Source organism: Hetaerina americana, unplaced genomic scaffold, assembly GCF_022747635.1.
Source record: "Hetaerina americana unplaced genomic scaffold, ioHetAmer1.1.p SCAF_10, whole genome shotgun sequence".
NCBI classification, from domain to species: Eukaryota; Metazoa; Arthropoda; class Insecta; order Odonata; family Calopterygidae; genus Hetaerina; species Hetaerina americana.
The window spans coordinates 63952891-63969098 of record NW_027286070.1 but is presented as its reverse complement, the minus strand read 5'-3'; the positions used below and the strand labels follow the sequence as shown (position 1 = coordinate 63969098).

General features: G+C 37.7%; 2 protein-coding genes across 2 annotated transcripts in view; one reads left to right on the top strand and one right to left on the bottom strand.

Moving 5' to 3' along the window:
- Positions 1-3260: 3260 nt before the first annotated feature.
- Positions 3261-5090, top strand: Prx5 (Peroxiredoxin 5). Its single transcript, XM_071598741.1, has 4 exons — positions 3261-3398; positions 3571-3705; positions 3783-3914; positions 4742-5090. Exons 1-4 carry the CDS (start codon positions 3294-3296, stop codon positions 4937-4939), a joined length of 570 nt encoding a protein of 189 aa, XP_071454842.1. The 5' UTR covers positions 3261-3293; the 3' UTR covers positions 4940-5090.
- A 3597-nt stretch (positions 5091-8687) lies between these two features.
- Positions 8688-16208, bottom strand: part of crp (transcription factor cropped) — a gene marked incomplete at its 5' end in the record, with an annotated part of 388544 nt that continues 381023 nt past the window's right edge. The window contains 4 exons of the mRNA XM_071598987.1: positions 8688-12484; positions 13602-13749; positions 14417-14871; positions 15302-15570. Of these exons, the coding sequence (XP_071455088.1) occupies positions 12074-12484; positions 13602-13749; positions 14417-14871; positions 15302-15570 (1283 nt within the window). The remainder of the gene's footprint in view (positions 12485-13601; positions 13750-14416; positions 14872-15301; positions 15571-16208) is intronic.

Here is a 16208-nt window from a genome sequence, read left to right as displayed (position 1 = left end):
ACACCTTTTTGGTTGCTCACAGGGTATTGAAGTAGATGCAACAGTCTGTTCATGCTGCATGCCTGAGTATTTAATGTCTGTGAAATTTGCTAAAACTTATATCTGGATCAAGATTCAAGGTTGGACACTCCTCTGATACCTCATTCCTTTCTTAGTGTAGAATTGCAATTATTTATTGCATGTTTCCCAAAACAATAAGTAATATTTCATTTTCATATTTATCTTATGGTATTTTAAACAAGCATTTTCTAAGATTTTATCTTAAAAAGCCCCTATCATTCTTCCAAAGAATTTGGCAGCTCCAGCTGTATTGGGTTTTCTTCAGTTATTTCACTGTTTTCAGATTCTCTTCTCATGCTAATATCATATTTTCCATGAAAAGTGAATCACTGAATTTCACAAGTTTCAGTATTCACCCATTAATTTGAGGGCTGCTTCAATTTTTCTCTTCTAGACAATAAACTAACAAATAACTTTTGATTTCTTTGCACCAGTTTTCACATCTAACTTGATTATGTAACCGATGAAGGACCTCATCACCTTGTTGGTATTTTCTTTCTTCTCTATGCTTTCTGTACAATTTTCCAAGGCTCCCAATTATCAGTTCTCTGTCTCATGTGTTCCTTTTTTGCTACTTCTGCTATTGCATTTTTCATACCATTCTTTTCATCCAGTAATAGTAGTAGTTTTAGGGGAGGCGACCGACAGCCGAGGTCATTTGCACCATTAGGGATGGACAGGAAAGGATAAAGGGTGGAGGGAAACCTAGCATCAGAAATAGGCTAATCTTAGCAAAAGGTGTCAAGGGGTCCCCAGCTTAACGTCCCATCTGACGGACGGCATACTCACTCAAAGTGCCTTCCACAAAGCACCTCAAGTAAGGATCGGGATACCACTGAAAAATATCTTTCGAACCAGGGCCTTCTGGGTGGGAAACCAGGATATTATCCACCGCACCATCCCAATCCCCTCTTCACATTCAGTGGCTCTCATTTCAATCAAGTGTTTCATCAAGGGTCACAGCAAATCTTTCTCTCATTGGCTTTTCTTTCCATCTTAATTCATTAATACCTGCTCTGATTTCATGTATCCTTATCACTGGCTATTTTTCCACACTAAGAGCTTCATCTCCATATTCTAGGTACCTGTTGCTGCTGGCAGAGAAAAATACATCAATTTAATGTACTAGTGGGTACCCAGTGACAGAATCATTTGGTATTCAGTTCCAATCCAAGAACAGGTAAGTTTCATATTGTTCCAATTCATAATGGATTATGCTTCTCCTCTCAACTTTAACCCTTATTCTTAGTGAAATAAATAATTATGGATCATGATGGTGACATAACTAAAGATAACTAATTTATGGAGTAGGTATGAAAATGAACCAATAACACATCTACCCAAAAGCTGCAGGTACTCATAAAAAAGGTAAGTTTAATGCCAAATGGCAAACAGATGCACTTTTTAGTTGTTGAAATGTTCAACGCGGCCAAGGTCTTCATGAAGTAACAGTGACAAGCCTGGGATAAACAAATGGGTCACTTTTCCAATTTTTTAGGGGAAAAATTAACAAGTTTTACTATAAAAGATGAATTGCATTGAATGGACAGCATAGTTGCACACTGCAGTTTCATATAGGATGAAAAATATAGGTCCCCCTTTTTTTTGATAGGTTGTCAAAAAATAGGATCATTTCCACTAGTTATGTTATTGCACTAGCCAATTGATACAGGTAATGGCGCAAATAGTATGCACTTAGGAAATGAAACTAAGACCTGTCTGAAAATGACCCTACAAGTTCATTCTTTGATGCAATATTCGCTTCATCCGAGTATGTCCATTTAATTTGGACTTCCTTTCGTAAATACACCAAGAGAACCTACTGCGTACAAATAAAGGATGAAAATTTTTAATGGTGCAGTTACTTATTTTTACATAAGATCTAATGTATTTTATTACATTGTTTGTAACAAGTCCCTCCAATCCTTAGGTAAGATTCTACCTGTTGGCACCCGTGGATTTTCCTAGTTCCATTTTGTCATTTACGGTATTGACTTTAGGATAGACCCTGGATTGGAGAGCAGCACAGTAAATACATGCTTCTCTCTCATAGATTTATCGATTATAACAGAATTCTGCAGGTACGGCATATCTATGAAAAAGTCAGACAACTTTCTAAAACATGGGAATTATCCATCCATATTTCCTAGCACTTTCAATTGAGTAACAAATCGCTCAATAGCACCTCCCATTCTTCTCGAACATTCCTTCTGGATTGCGTATTCTTGAGAAAGAATTCAAGGCTAGCTACCGGAAACAAGTAGAACAAAATAGTCGATAACTCATTTACGAATCATATGATATAGCTGGTGCTTAAATAATGAGTATTACCAATAAATTTTTACGTAATATTACAGTTGCCATGATAATACGCATTACATATGTATTCATATCGACTGCACTCATTGACCTACTCCCGAATTCATTCGATAGAGTTTAATGGCTCTGACCAACTACAGTCATAAATTCAGGTCTCAAGTCAAAAATATGAAGTGATTTATAGTCAATAACGTTTAATGTTTCCAATGCAAGAGGCCCACATGTTCATTCATTACATTGCTGAAAATTGTGAGAAGCCGAATGTTGAACTCTGAAAGGGTTTATCTATCAGAAAAAAAATTTAAATATTACCGGAAAAAGATTAGGCCGACGTGAACCTTGAACTACCATTCTTACCGACAAAGAACATCAAATTATGTCGTATGTCACAATCGCAATGAATTCGTCCTTGACTTGCCGAAGATCATCAATGAAACTTTTGCCAAGAAGGAATTTCTATTTTCTAAATCAATTAGTCGAAGTCCTCAAACGCCCCTAGCGGATCAACTTTCAAACAGTGCTCGTGAGCATACGAATTTGAAATTTTGGATGAAAATATCGAAATTATACTTGAAATAAAGTTAAATGCAGCATTTTAAATTTTTTTATGAATTGATAATTAATTTACTTTGGTATTTCCCCGTTATATTGAGACGAAAAAAATCATTATTTAATGAAAGTGTGGTAAACTATTTTGTTCACAAATGCATAATGTATGAGTTTGCACAGAATAATATTCCGTTAGTCGTTTGACACGAAATATTAAATCTAAAACCCGAAATATTAAATCTAAATATATATGACAATATTATAAAATGGTTTCATAATGTCAACATACGAGCGCTACTTTCGCTCCGACTGCAAGCAGTTCATCTTCTTCAGCTTACTTTTAAATCGACCCCCGCGAGCCAACCATGTTTCATCTTGGAACATTCTCTCTCAGATCATTGAAGGCCAGTCAAGCGGTCATACTCAGTAAATCGTTACATTCCACCCAGTTGAACAAAATGCCCATCAAGGTAAATATTTTAACTTTCCCATTCCAGTAGCGCTTCGCTTCATTATTCATGCTAACTCAATGTATTTGTTGGTGGTAAATACCGGCATAATATTTAAAGGATTGCTATAATTTGACAGTAAATTGAAATGGCAGCAAATGAATGGATCTGATCGAGTATTTTAACTCCCCAGGTTGGCGACAAGATTCCTAGTGTAGATCTCTATGAGTCTACACCTGCCACGAAGGTTAACATCGCAGAACTGAGTGCCAAAGGCAAGGTAGTGCTTTTCGCAGTCCCAGGGGCATTTACTCCAGGATGCTCGAAAGTAAGTAATAATTCCAGGACTGTAATATTAAGACTTTATTTTTAAAGGCTAAAAAATCTCCTCGTTTATTATTTTAGACCCACCTCCCAGGGTATGTCGAGAAAGCTGATGACATCAAGAGTAAGGGAATAAGTGAAATTGTCTGCGTTTCCGTGAATGATCCATTTGTTATGGACGCCTGGGGCAAAGCCCACAATGCTACTGGAAAGGTAAGGCACAGATTTAGTGTATTTCACACGATAGTTGCTGTTGGTTCAAACATGAAGCCACATCTCTTTAATGAATTATTCCTTTGGTCAACAGTATTTTATGAAAGCAGTTTGAAAGTACGGTTAACAATTACTCTTTTCCCGAATATATCGCGTCTATGAAATTCAATCTACATTTATGGAAGAAGTTCAATAAAAAGTTTAACGCCATTCTAATCCACAGTTAGTAGTGCTATGAATTGTATTCATAAAATTAACACCTGCACGTAATTTATCAGTATATGCAAGAATTGAATAATAAAGTAATGGCCAAGGGTTAATAAATACATCCTAAAATATAGGGAGGATTTCTAACCAATTTAATACCCAATTTTTTTTTGTATGGCTCTACCTGAGTTAACGCAATATTATGGGTTTGTATCATGGTCCAGTCATTCCTCCATATAATTTAGTTAGAAATAGGCATCTGTGACGTATAGAGCACATTTTACCATTGCATAATTTTTTTCTTGATTGAACCCCTCATCATTAATTTTCATACAATTCAAAGCTTAATGCTAAGAGACGATGTTGCCAAAAAGGACCATATAAAGTTTAAACTGAGAAGATTTCTATGAAATGTTGGCAGCTGTGTGGGAGTAATTTGTAAGGCAGTGACAATGTGGAGTAACAGCATTCCCTCTTTGTTTCTATAAAAATTCTTCTCAATTTTGCATTAAGTCATTGACTTGCCGATAGATTTTATATAAAGTCACCTATTGGTTACTGATTCTGTGAAGGTTTTTCTGCTCCTGTTATTCTATACCTGCTTTAACTTTCCATTTCAGTTACGGCTGCTTGCTGACCCTAGTGCTGCATTTACTAAAGCTCTCGAGTTGGAAACTGACATTCCTCCTCTTGGTGGTGTGCGATCTAAGCGATACTCAATGCTCATTGAAAATGGAGTTGTCAAATCTCTTGATGTAGAGCCTGATGGTACTGGCCTCAGCTGTTCCCTGGCTCAAAAAATGGTGGAGCATTTGTAAACTGTACTGTAATGTTCTCTGCTAGCAACGTCACGTATCTCATATCGAGCATGGCATGCAGTTACCTTTAAAATAGGAATAATGCATTGCCAACTTTTTTCAATGTATTTTTTCAGTGGCAGTTATTTTAACTAATAAACCTCCTACCCTTAATGTGGTTTTTTTTTTAATTTCAACATAATGAGGTATAATATTAATGTGTCTGTCCTACTCTCAGTATTTATGATATCCAACCTGGAGACTGTGTGTTTACAGCTTGAATGAAGTCAGTATTCTTATGCTTGAGATAGAAGAAGCCACTAGTATGGTCCTTTGGAAAGTCGTAAAGCATGGGTTTTACAAAAGGTATCGGAGGCCAAAAGTGTGTTGTAATCCTGAGAGCATTTAATCTTAAAAAAACAACAATGTTAGGCCACTGCTGTTCTAGCGAACACAATAGTTTACTCGTAGCATATCTTCTTGTTTTATTATATGAAAATTCAGCTACTCCTTTTTGTCACTAAAATGTGAAAATGATAATCATCCAGAACCATAAGAAATCCCATCCCTACAAATAATGTGTTAAGTTCGGTCAAAATAATCTTAGAGTTCAGACAATGATGGAAGTCATTTGACATTTTCAAATTATCTAATGAATAACTTTATTCAAGTGTTCATTCTTACGTAGAGTAGAACCAAGCATCCATATTTTATTTTCAATGAACTGGGGGAATAATTAATCTTGTCCAAAAACTAGGAGTTCCATTTTATTAAGAGACAGGAGTTCTGGGATCACATTCTGAGGGTCAATTAGGGTTCCCTGATTTAATAAGATGCATGGTCTAGACATGGTACCATGTTTATTCCAGAACAACTTTTATGAGCATATGCTGTGAAGCTATTTCCTTCAGGAGCAGCCCGTGAAAGGGCTTTTGAAATACATGATCTATGTCTCAATTGAAGGGTGACATTTCATATAGTCATCCAACAGAAGAATTAATTCTTTATAGGAGAGCCTTTCCGGACAAAATTCTTAGGATCACAAAATAATATTGCAAGTTTCCAATTCGGTGCAATGAACTTGCTACCCTTACTAATGTGAAGAGCCTTGGGTCTGATTCCACCTATCGGTATGGGTGTACCGACATGAATAAACTCTACTGGTGGCAAAATTTTCACCTCTGCCAGTGTTTTTGCTAAAAAGGGATGTGCGCCTAAGGAAAGTATGCTACGGTGTAGTATGCAGTTTGTGAGAAAAAGAAGGTTAAAACTATGAGTAGTGACAAATTATTAATGGTTATATATATATATTATTAGGATGCTTACATTCTATTTAATACTGATAGTTCAAAATAATTTTGTTTAAAAAGTGGATAGCTAGGATGCTTATTTACTGAGGAAATTGCAAACACTTGGTAGATCCTTCTGGATTATTATAATAATTATTGTTTGTTATTTTTGTGTGTGTGGGTAATAAATATATGTATATATACACATCTTTGCGACAGCTGAGGCCATTTGCGCTATTAGGGATGGACAAGAAAGGGTGGAGAGAAACCTGGAGTTGGCACTGAGAAATATCTACCACCTCGGGGACTCAAACCCGGGTAATTACTACATTTAGCCAATTTACATGTATGGTGTGGTGGCTATTGCACTGGCTTCCAAACCAGAGGGCCTGGGTTCGAATCCTGGCATCATTGAAAATTTGCCACTGGTATCTCGATCCCTACTTGAGGTGCTTTGTGGAGGGCACTTTGAGTGAGTACACCGCCCATCAGATGGGACGTTAAGCTGTGGACCCCTTGGCGCCTTTAGTTAAGAGTAGGCTAATGCCGATGCCAAGTTTCTCTCCACCCTTCATCCTTTCCTGTCCATCCCTAAAGGCACAAATTACCTCAGCTGTCGGTCACCTCCCCTAAATACTACTACTGTTTAGCATCAGGGTCTAATGGCATGACCTTCCCATTTGAGCATATTACAATTCTGTAAGGGATAAGGATAAATAAATATTGTATCATCATTCATGAACTTTTCAGTTCCAGTAGGAAGTTCAAGCAATACCATCTAGTACCACCACTCAACTTGAATAATTGTCCCCATGCTGATAAAACTATATAGAAATTCTTGTGTTTGGAGTTGTCAGAGAAATTATTGACCAGAATACAGTCTTTGTCAATCTCTCATGTTTCTCCACCTTTCATATGCTCTGATTTCAAAGGCTAGTACCTATCTGGAAGGCCTTGAGTGAGCATGACTGGGTGAAAGCTAGGGTCATCCCTTTATCAGACTGATCTCTAGAACCCTATCTTTGACTCAATCTTATTTCACTTATGCCAGATATTTCTACCTGCCTTATTGAAACCATGCCCTTGTGCAGGATCAACAAAGGCTTTCATTTACATTAACGTGTACAATTTTCAAAAATATTGTCTCAAATTAGCTTTTCCTCAATCAAGCCAAATTTTTAATGCTCAAAGGGAAAGACATGAACTATAAGTCCATGAGGCTTATTAACCTTTGTTCCTGAGGGTTGTACATGAAATGTTAAAAAGTAACCTTTTAGAAAGGGATGAAGCAATTATTAATTAACTGAAGTAGAATTAGAGGCTGTTAAAGAAATTGCAGGGAGATTTCTTCACTCTTTTCTCCCATTGTATTTGCCAAAATATCTGCTGACTTTCCATAGCTTGGTCAGAAAATTAAGGTTCAATACCTAGCTTAAAAATCTTTTTCCACATTAGCCAGTATTTTCATGAGGGAAATTAAAATAATGAGCAGATAGCAAGCCAAAAACCGAGTTTTGGTCATATATACACAGCTCCATAAGACAGTTAACAACTTATTGAGAAGGTTCATCCGCAATAATAGCTTTCTTCATCAGAAACACTGGTTTGGTATCAACCATAGTAACTGTTTCAACCCATATTTAGTTATCCTTGTATTGCTGTTTTATCTACCACCCACTCTGTCCTTGTTGAATGTTTATCAAACTTAATCAAGACTATGGTAGCTACAGTAACCATATTGATCTTTTTGGCATTGACAAGTAATGATTTGACCATTGACTAGACTAAGAATATAACACTGGCAAAACAAGTCGTGAATTGTCAATGATTAATGCCTTTGCTCTACCTGGTTGATTATGGAAATTAAGATACCATTACATGATAAATGATCCCTTAACTTATACTCTCAGAACTGCAAATTAATTATATGCACCTGGTTTATTTTTTTACTTAAACCATCTACTGGTTGGTCACATATCCACTTTAAGATTGTGATTATCTCTATTCAATCAAAAATTATTATTATGCGATGTAATGAAAGCCTAGAGTCAGTGCCAAGAGACATGGCCAGGCTGTTTTGAAATTTGTTTGCTAATAGTTATCTAACTTAAGTTCTAGATTGAGGTGAGTGACTGAGTGGAAAATTTAAATATGCATATTTATTTCCATTCTATACATTTAATTGAATGCTTTGCTTAGCAAAGTAGGCCTTATTTGTGCTTGTACACAGAGGGATATCAAAACTAATTCCAAAATTCAGAGCACATTTAATTTCATAAGGTTATGCATTTGCATCTGAGAAGGTGAAAATATCTCTTTAAAATACCTTTGAACAGCAAAATGACTTACCATTACTGAATCCAGTTGACATATTTTATGCTACATTGATAGCATCGCATTGGATAGGTTGCTTTCCACGGGAAATTTTTCCATTTCTTAGTCAGGGTATAAAGGTGAAAATGAATACAAATCTTGATGGATCATATGGTTTATTATGATGCTGATGTCATTACAAGCAACAAAAGAACTGATAAGCCACAAAATAATGCAAAATGTTAACTCAAGACTGAATGAACACTTCCTTGATTTGTACTTCTCTAGGCAAAACCATTTTTTTTTTTAATATTTTAACCAGGATGCAGTTGTACTTCGAGGTTTTTGAATTTGCCAAATGACATCAGAATGCCTAAATACAAAGAAATGAGCATGATGAGAGTCCAATACAATGTCTTTGGTTTCCCTACTCCTGAAGTTGCAAGGACACACAATCTCGTGAAAGAGGAAACAAAAGCAGTCACATTGAAAACATCACAGGCCATCACCCTCAAAATCTTGTGAGAGCAACATTTCATGTGCACTCAACACAAAACATTGGGACAAAATAATTAGAAACTCAGGATGAACTTAAACATTAAATAGAGTATGCATTATGGGCAGAATTAGGGATAATCCCAGCAATTACAAATATCCTAGAAGACTACTCAGTTCTACACCTTGGTTTTTTTTTAAATTCTTGTGAAAATTGCAAGGAGAATGTTTACATTAACAATCACCGACAAAATGCTCTGTTAAGATCAGGATTTATAATGCTTTCTGTAAAAACTGATAGCCCTCTCGTTTCCTCCCCTTCACCCATCCCAAGCAGCTATTAACAGAAGCAAGGCAACATATTCCAAAATACACAAATTAAAATCCTCCATCTCTTCGCATTTATAACTAACTTCATCTGCAGTCGGCCTTAATTAAGGCATTTCACTTCAAAAAATTTTCAGGGGATAAATGAATGATTTGCACTTCTTGAACTGTGATTGTAACACAGTGTAGTAGATAAAAAAATGACAAACCATGATCTCCCATAAAGCAATTGCTGGTAACATCATGTTTGTTTAAAGTTCACTGAACACGAAACAATGGTGAGGAGGCTGTTGTAAGTTGTTTGAAAACTACAATACATACCTAAATGTATTAACCCTTCCTTTATCTCTTGTCTAAATGGGTACTTCTAAAAGAGGATAGTTGGGCACCTTGAGCAACATACCATACCAATACATCACAGCAATTAACTTGAGAGGGGTTTGTGATAAATGGCAAAGGGATTTATAATACAAATTTATACAATATCTGACAAGTTAAATAACAGTTATCAAGGGACTAAAGAAACCAATTTCGAGTTTCCAAATATTAATGACTGAGATAATTACAGAAACATCAAGAAAATGCATCAAAAAAATTAAAGGTTTACTTCAAAAGCTAGCCGATGCTTGTTTTTTTTCATTCCCTTGAGGGAAAACACTTTAGGGTCCACCATATCTTTTCAATTTTTGCCTGTTGACTGAATTCCAAGTTCTACTCTGGGAAGATGAAAAGTAAAAATTCCCACAGTTAGTAACCATGTTGGATTCTGCCCTGGTCAAAGATGCATTAACAATTCACTTGAAATTTTCCCTCTTGTAATTCAACAATAAGAAATTACATGAGAAACAATTCATTATGTCGTCAATATTTTGTTTTCATAATATCGCCAATAAAATATCAATTGGGATATGCTTGTGTAAGGGACAAAATATATACCCATGAAAGAATTAAACATTTGGATCATTAAATTAAAACCATCAAGACAATGCTTCATTATGACTTTATCATGCTTATAGCAAAGAGGTAAGCCCAACTGGTAGAAGAGAAAGGTCTGCAATTCCAAAAAACTGGTACTCGTGGGACATGGTGTTGAGTCGTGGAAGATGTCAAACCTCGCTACTTATATCTATACTAACTGGCACACATTAGACAATTTTTTAATAATAAAAGTTTGACCACTCAAAGCCAGAATCCATAGGCAGGAAATTTAATCCTGCCTGCATGCATTAACAGTTCAATGCATGCCCTCAAAAACATTCAAGGGATGGACTGGGCACATGAGGTATATTTGAAAAAAATGACATCAATGCCACTCTAAAGAATTGTAGAATAATATCACAGGAAATTTTGAGAAAAAGTTTCAAAATGCGAGTTTCTCTGAAGAAATTTATCTCCATCCCTGCTCTGGTAAACATTTCTTCGCCATAGCAAAGCAACTTCTCGTCACTCTTTTCATCACTTACAAGTGATGAAATGCACTGTACTGTACATGGTACGACTCATTAAAAACCTCAATTAATACTACTAGTCCCAATGAGATTACCTAAGCATCTTTTTCGTTTTTTCTAGTGGTCTGAAGGACAATAAAAAAATGAAATTGGAATGGCAAAATATTTTATAGAATCACGCATCCAGCAAGAAAGAGACCCATCCTCTTAAAAAAAAAAGCACAGGCATACAACAGTCACACATGGCAGGCACTCTGCAAAGAATTCTGCAAGAGCTAGAGCCTAGATAACATTATAAACTGCAAAGTTGGATCCCATAGAGGATGTAATGGAAAAAAAACCAACACATCACCATAAGGGAAAGATTGGATCGAAACAAAAATTTTATGACCAACAGTCATAATTTCAGTTGCTAAAGGACCCCTCAAAATATATACCTCAAATATGCTTTTTCCATAAGCAGAAGGAAAACATGAAAAAATTAATAGTCATCTGCTCCATCTATCAATTATTGTAATCAAAGGAAACAACAAAAAAAATCCTTTAAATGAGTCATACAGGCTAACTGAAGTACGCCTCTCACAACTCCATCAAAACAAATGCACTTCTCTTGCAAGATATCACAATCACACCTCTAATTTACATGTCTCCAATCACACACTGAAAGTTAAAAACATAGGAAAGCATTGCCAGGGTCTCTTTGGGCAAGGCTTCAATAGGCCCTGATGCAAAAACAGCAACTTGTGTCGACAACCAATAGCCATCATATTGCTGCCAAGCTTTTAGACCCTGCCATAGCGGCAACATAATACATCTATGTTCACACAAATATTTACAAACGATACAGAAATTCCTCTTCCAGTAATTCCTAGTCAGCAGGAAAATAACTAAACACATTCCTCCAGCATTAGGAATACACTTCTGACCAGTCCACATGGCTAACTCCCAACATTAAAAACTTCAATATAAGGAACCTCCTCCTTTTTCTTTTAAACAAGAGCAACAGATGAATCGCAAACAATGGTGTGGATGAGGCAACACAGCAAAGATGAAACAGCATGAAAAAATGAAAACCTACAGTCCTTTTTCTTTTAAACATCATACACAACATGCAATAATGTGAGGAACACCCTTTGTTTCTCCGTCCAAAATGCAGCATGTGTGCTCTGCGGTGCACAAGCCCCACACCACCACACTGGCACCAAGTCCTATACCTTGTGCGGTGGGCTGGGCCACTGTTCCTTTGCACCACCACCACAAATTCTGCAGTCAGGTAAGCACGCTCACGTGTGCTTCACCACTATCACTCCCGGCCGGTGCTGCTGCTGTGCATGTGTCGGCGTCTGGTGGCGCCGGTGTATCGCCGACATCTGGTGCACCTCGAAGTGATGGTGGGGAGGGGAGGGCGACGAGTGAGAGTTGGGCGGTGCCAGGGCCAGCACAGACGTGGCACCAGATGGTGGCCTGTAGCACCCGAGGTCAACAGCACCCTCATCTTCCTCTTCCTCGCTGGGGGCGGGAACATGTCGCGAGACAGGAGGCGGGAGATGGCGGAGGTGGGGGGAATAGTCTTGCGAAGGGGGAGGCCCCAGATGCTCCTCAACTTGAAGGACGCTCGGAGACGGGGGGCCCACAACTTGAGTCGTCAGCGCCAGGGGGACGTCCTGCGGGGACTCGGGCCGCATCTGAACCTCCTGGTAGAGTGGGGAAAAATGACTCTTGATTCAGTACCAACATACTGTATTTATTCCTATCTAAGTGCATGATAACAAAGGTGGGTGTCCCAATGTAACCTTCTGTCACACACTTCTGATGGTTCAACTATAGCATTTAAGATGGGTCTCAATTTGCAATTTCCCCTCTCTTATGATGGAATTCTGAGTCAAAACTAAGGGATGCCAAATGGGGGTTTATTGGAGTTAAATGGTATTTCATTCAAAAATTCACGGTTGGTGGAAAACATACATTTTACAATGGCAATTTTTAAGACAAACAGATTTCATACCACAAGGTAACAAGGTAGGTTTGCCACATTACACAAGGCCAAATGCTATTTAAGTTTCAACAAGTTTTCAAGAAATTATAATCAAGAAAATGAATGAGTTGGTTTTAGATAAATAATCTCAGATAACAACCCCACCTTATTCACTAACTTTCCCATCTATCCATAGATAATATTAATTTGTCCTTGACCTTTCATCCTTCCCCAGAATTTAATAATTATAAAAATCAAAATGATGAAAAATTCTAATTACATTGAAACCCTAGGATCAATTCTGAAATGTAAATAAGGTTACTTTTTCAAAGAACTCACATCAAGCATCCATTTTACTTCAGCGATTTATTTTTTCAATTACCTTGGACATTAAAATAATAAAAGGGAATCAATGTGTTGCTAAACCTTTCTGTAACTGAACTAATCAAGTTTGATCTCAAATGATGTATCAACCTACACCATCGACATCACTGAAGCTATCGCTTCTTTTTCATGCAAAATTCTTTGAGCTCTCTTCAACACACCTATGTTGTTGATGTATTTGGCAAAATACAGCATCTATATTCTTAAATTTCTATTCTTGATTCCTTACAAAAGACTAATATTTTGGTCCATATGCTGATGGTTGATTTGCTGAGAATGGGCTTCATACTGATAAAGTAGGATCAAGCAATCATGCCTTTTTTTTTAAAAAATGAAAAGTCCAAAAATGCTGATTTCTAGCATCAATGATGTGAGAATACCAAAGTCAAACATGGAAGTATTTATAAATATAAAATACAAGGATCTACTGGGAAATATGTCCATCCACACACCTGTAGGTGGTGATGTTGATGAAGGTGATGAAGGTGGTGGTGATGGTGGTGAGGCGGGTCGTCTCCAAACAGATGATCGCCCTCCAGGTGACGAATGGCTTCCACTATCGTCTCCAAATTCTGGCGAGATGTCTTCCCCAGGATAAGCCTGTAAATAAAATATTACCAATATTTATTGAGATTCCTTCACATGTATTGAATTAGGGATAGAAACCTTTGATTTACCAAGATAATACAATGTCACTGCTGTGGTTAGCCAAAGTAACCCCCCTATTTACCCAAAGCAAAAAAAAAAAAACAACTTCAATACCATACAATTTCCTTCAAGCATGCAAACCAAATGAAATCCACCATAAATATTTTCCCAATTGTATTTTAAGTTCCAAATCTTATCATTCTCATGTAATCTACTTTTAAAAATCTTGGCAGAAAAATGAGAGAACCTGCTGTGATTGTATAATATATAGGTATTAGAAACTAGAAAACAAAATAAATACCATCGTATTGCGAAATAAAAAGAATTTTACATTCTCTCAAACAAATGAGTCCAATGACTAAACTAAGAACACATTGGTTCAACCTTTCTTCTCATTTAAAAAACCATGGGCCAGGGAATATATTTAAGTACCCCGGTAATAACAATTCTACTGAAACTCTTGCACCTACCTCTCAACCCAGCATAATTTCACAAGCATTTTTGTTATATGTCAGCAATTGCATCTCCTGATTTACATCAAGATTAATTTGGGAAAAGATGACTCACACTGATGCTGAAATTTCCACACTTCCACCGTGAAACAAGCGGACCAACTTACCTTGACTGTGGGGTGAGCCCAGCTTCATCCCCCTCGTGAGCATCAGCCGTGTGCAATGCAGGAGAGGGCAGCCGTGGGGCCATTTCAACCTCAACTTTGGGCTCCGCCTTGATGGCTGACTCGAGGGCAGAGGGCAGTACGGGCGGCTCGGGGGGAAGGTTTGGAGTGGCGCAGTCCCTCGCCACCACATCAGGGCTCAGTCTCATGGGGTCATCCGAAATTTCGTCCACCGTGTCCTCTTCCTTGGGGATGTGGGGCGAGAGCATGGGAGATGTCGGGTGCAAATGGAGGATTGCCGTGGGCTGCTGCTGTTGTGGTTGCTGGGGAGGAGGGGGCAGGATGGGCGAGGGGGGAGGAATGAGAATTAGGCTTGGGGTCGGGGACGCAGCTGTCTGCAGGGGAGATGCCTCCTGTTTGATGCAGATGCTACCCTCCTGGTGGGTCTCCATCGGGGTCTGGAAATAACGGGGAGAAAAATGACCCATCATTAGGCCGCTGGCAAACAGTCAAATTTCTAATGCTAAGGAGAGGGGGAAGTTGAGTTTCACAACATTACTCTTAATGAGGAAGGGTCATGAGAGACTAATTCAAGTATTATCCACTCAAAAACTTCATCCTGAAGATATGAGCTACAATTATCCTTCCATCAGCCACTAGTTAGCATGTTCACCGTTAGCATTATTGGAAAGATTAAATACACAAATTAAGACCCAAAATATGATCAAGATATTAATACCACCCAAGATACCCAAAAACAAATTTAATTCTAATCGCTAAATGTTAAGGGAAATTGAAATTTTTACTTTCTCAAATATTACTTTCAAAAATAGAACTGAAGAAGGAACATCTGATGCAAAATTTTACTCAAAAATGAGTGTTCCTTACATCATTGGGGCCATTTCGCTGGTACTGCAACTGCACCTGTTGTGTGATTTCTCTGATGCGCTCTGGGTACAGCTGGGCCTCCAGAGAGCGCACCTGATCCTCTAGGTGCATTCTCAGCCTCCTCTCTCGATCCAGCTGCATCCTCAAGTCAATCATCTCACGCCGTGGTATATCTGGCCCATTTGTGGCTGCATCTTCGGGTGGTTCAGGAGACATGCTGCCAATGCCTTCATCAGCAGAGGAAGACTCACTGGCACACAGTACAGCACCTTTTTGTCATAAAGAAACATAATTATGAATAACGGTGATCCATAATAATTAAGAGTTCTAGGCTGCTGGCTCCCATAAATAGAAAAATATCAAAGACACAAAGTGTTCCAAACTGTATCAATCAATATATTGTATCTCCAGTTTAAACTCGACAAGCAGGAGTGGCAACTCATCCTTTTGAGCTTGAGCAAGATCCCCTTTGCCATTACAACATCACTCCTCTCCAGTATTTATCTTATTTCCGGAAATTCACTGCAGTAAATGTACAATATTCTCAGACACTACTTTTTCAAGGCATTCCCATAAAAGAAAATAGCACTGAAAAACTACTTAATTACAAGAGAGCATTTGCTGGGATTTTATCATAATTTACTCATCCCACATTCTGAGTTCTTATTTCCACTATTCTTAAAAGTTACATTACTGAGAATTCTAAACTAATGCACCACATTGCATGAAGACACTTCAAAGTAGGATATGTAATTCCAAGGAACTTTAGAGATGAAGGATAGGGGAAATAGGCTGAATAGAAAAGAAGAAAACAGAATATGAGTACGTGAGAAAATACAGGTGGAAGAGAAATCAAATTGCAGGGCAAAGGGCTTGTACTGGAATTTTCTGGCAGGGCATCATGATG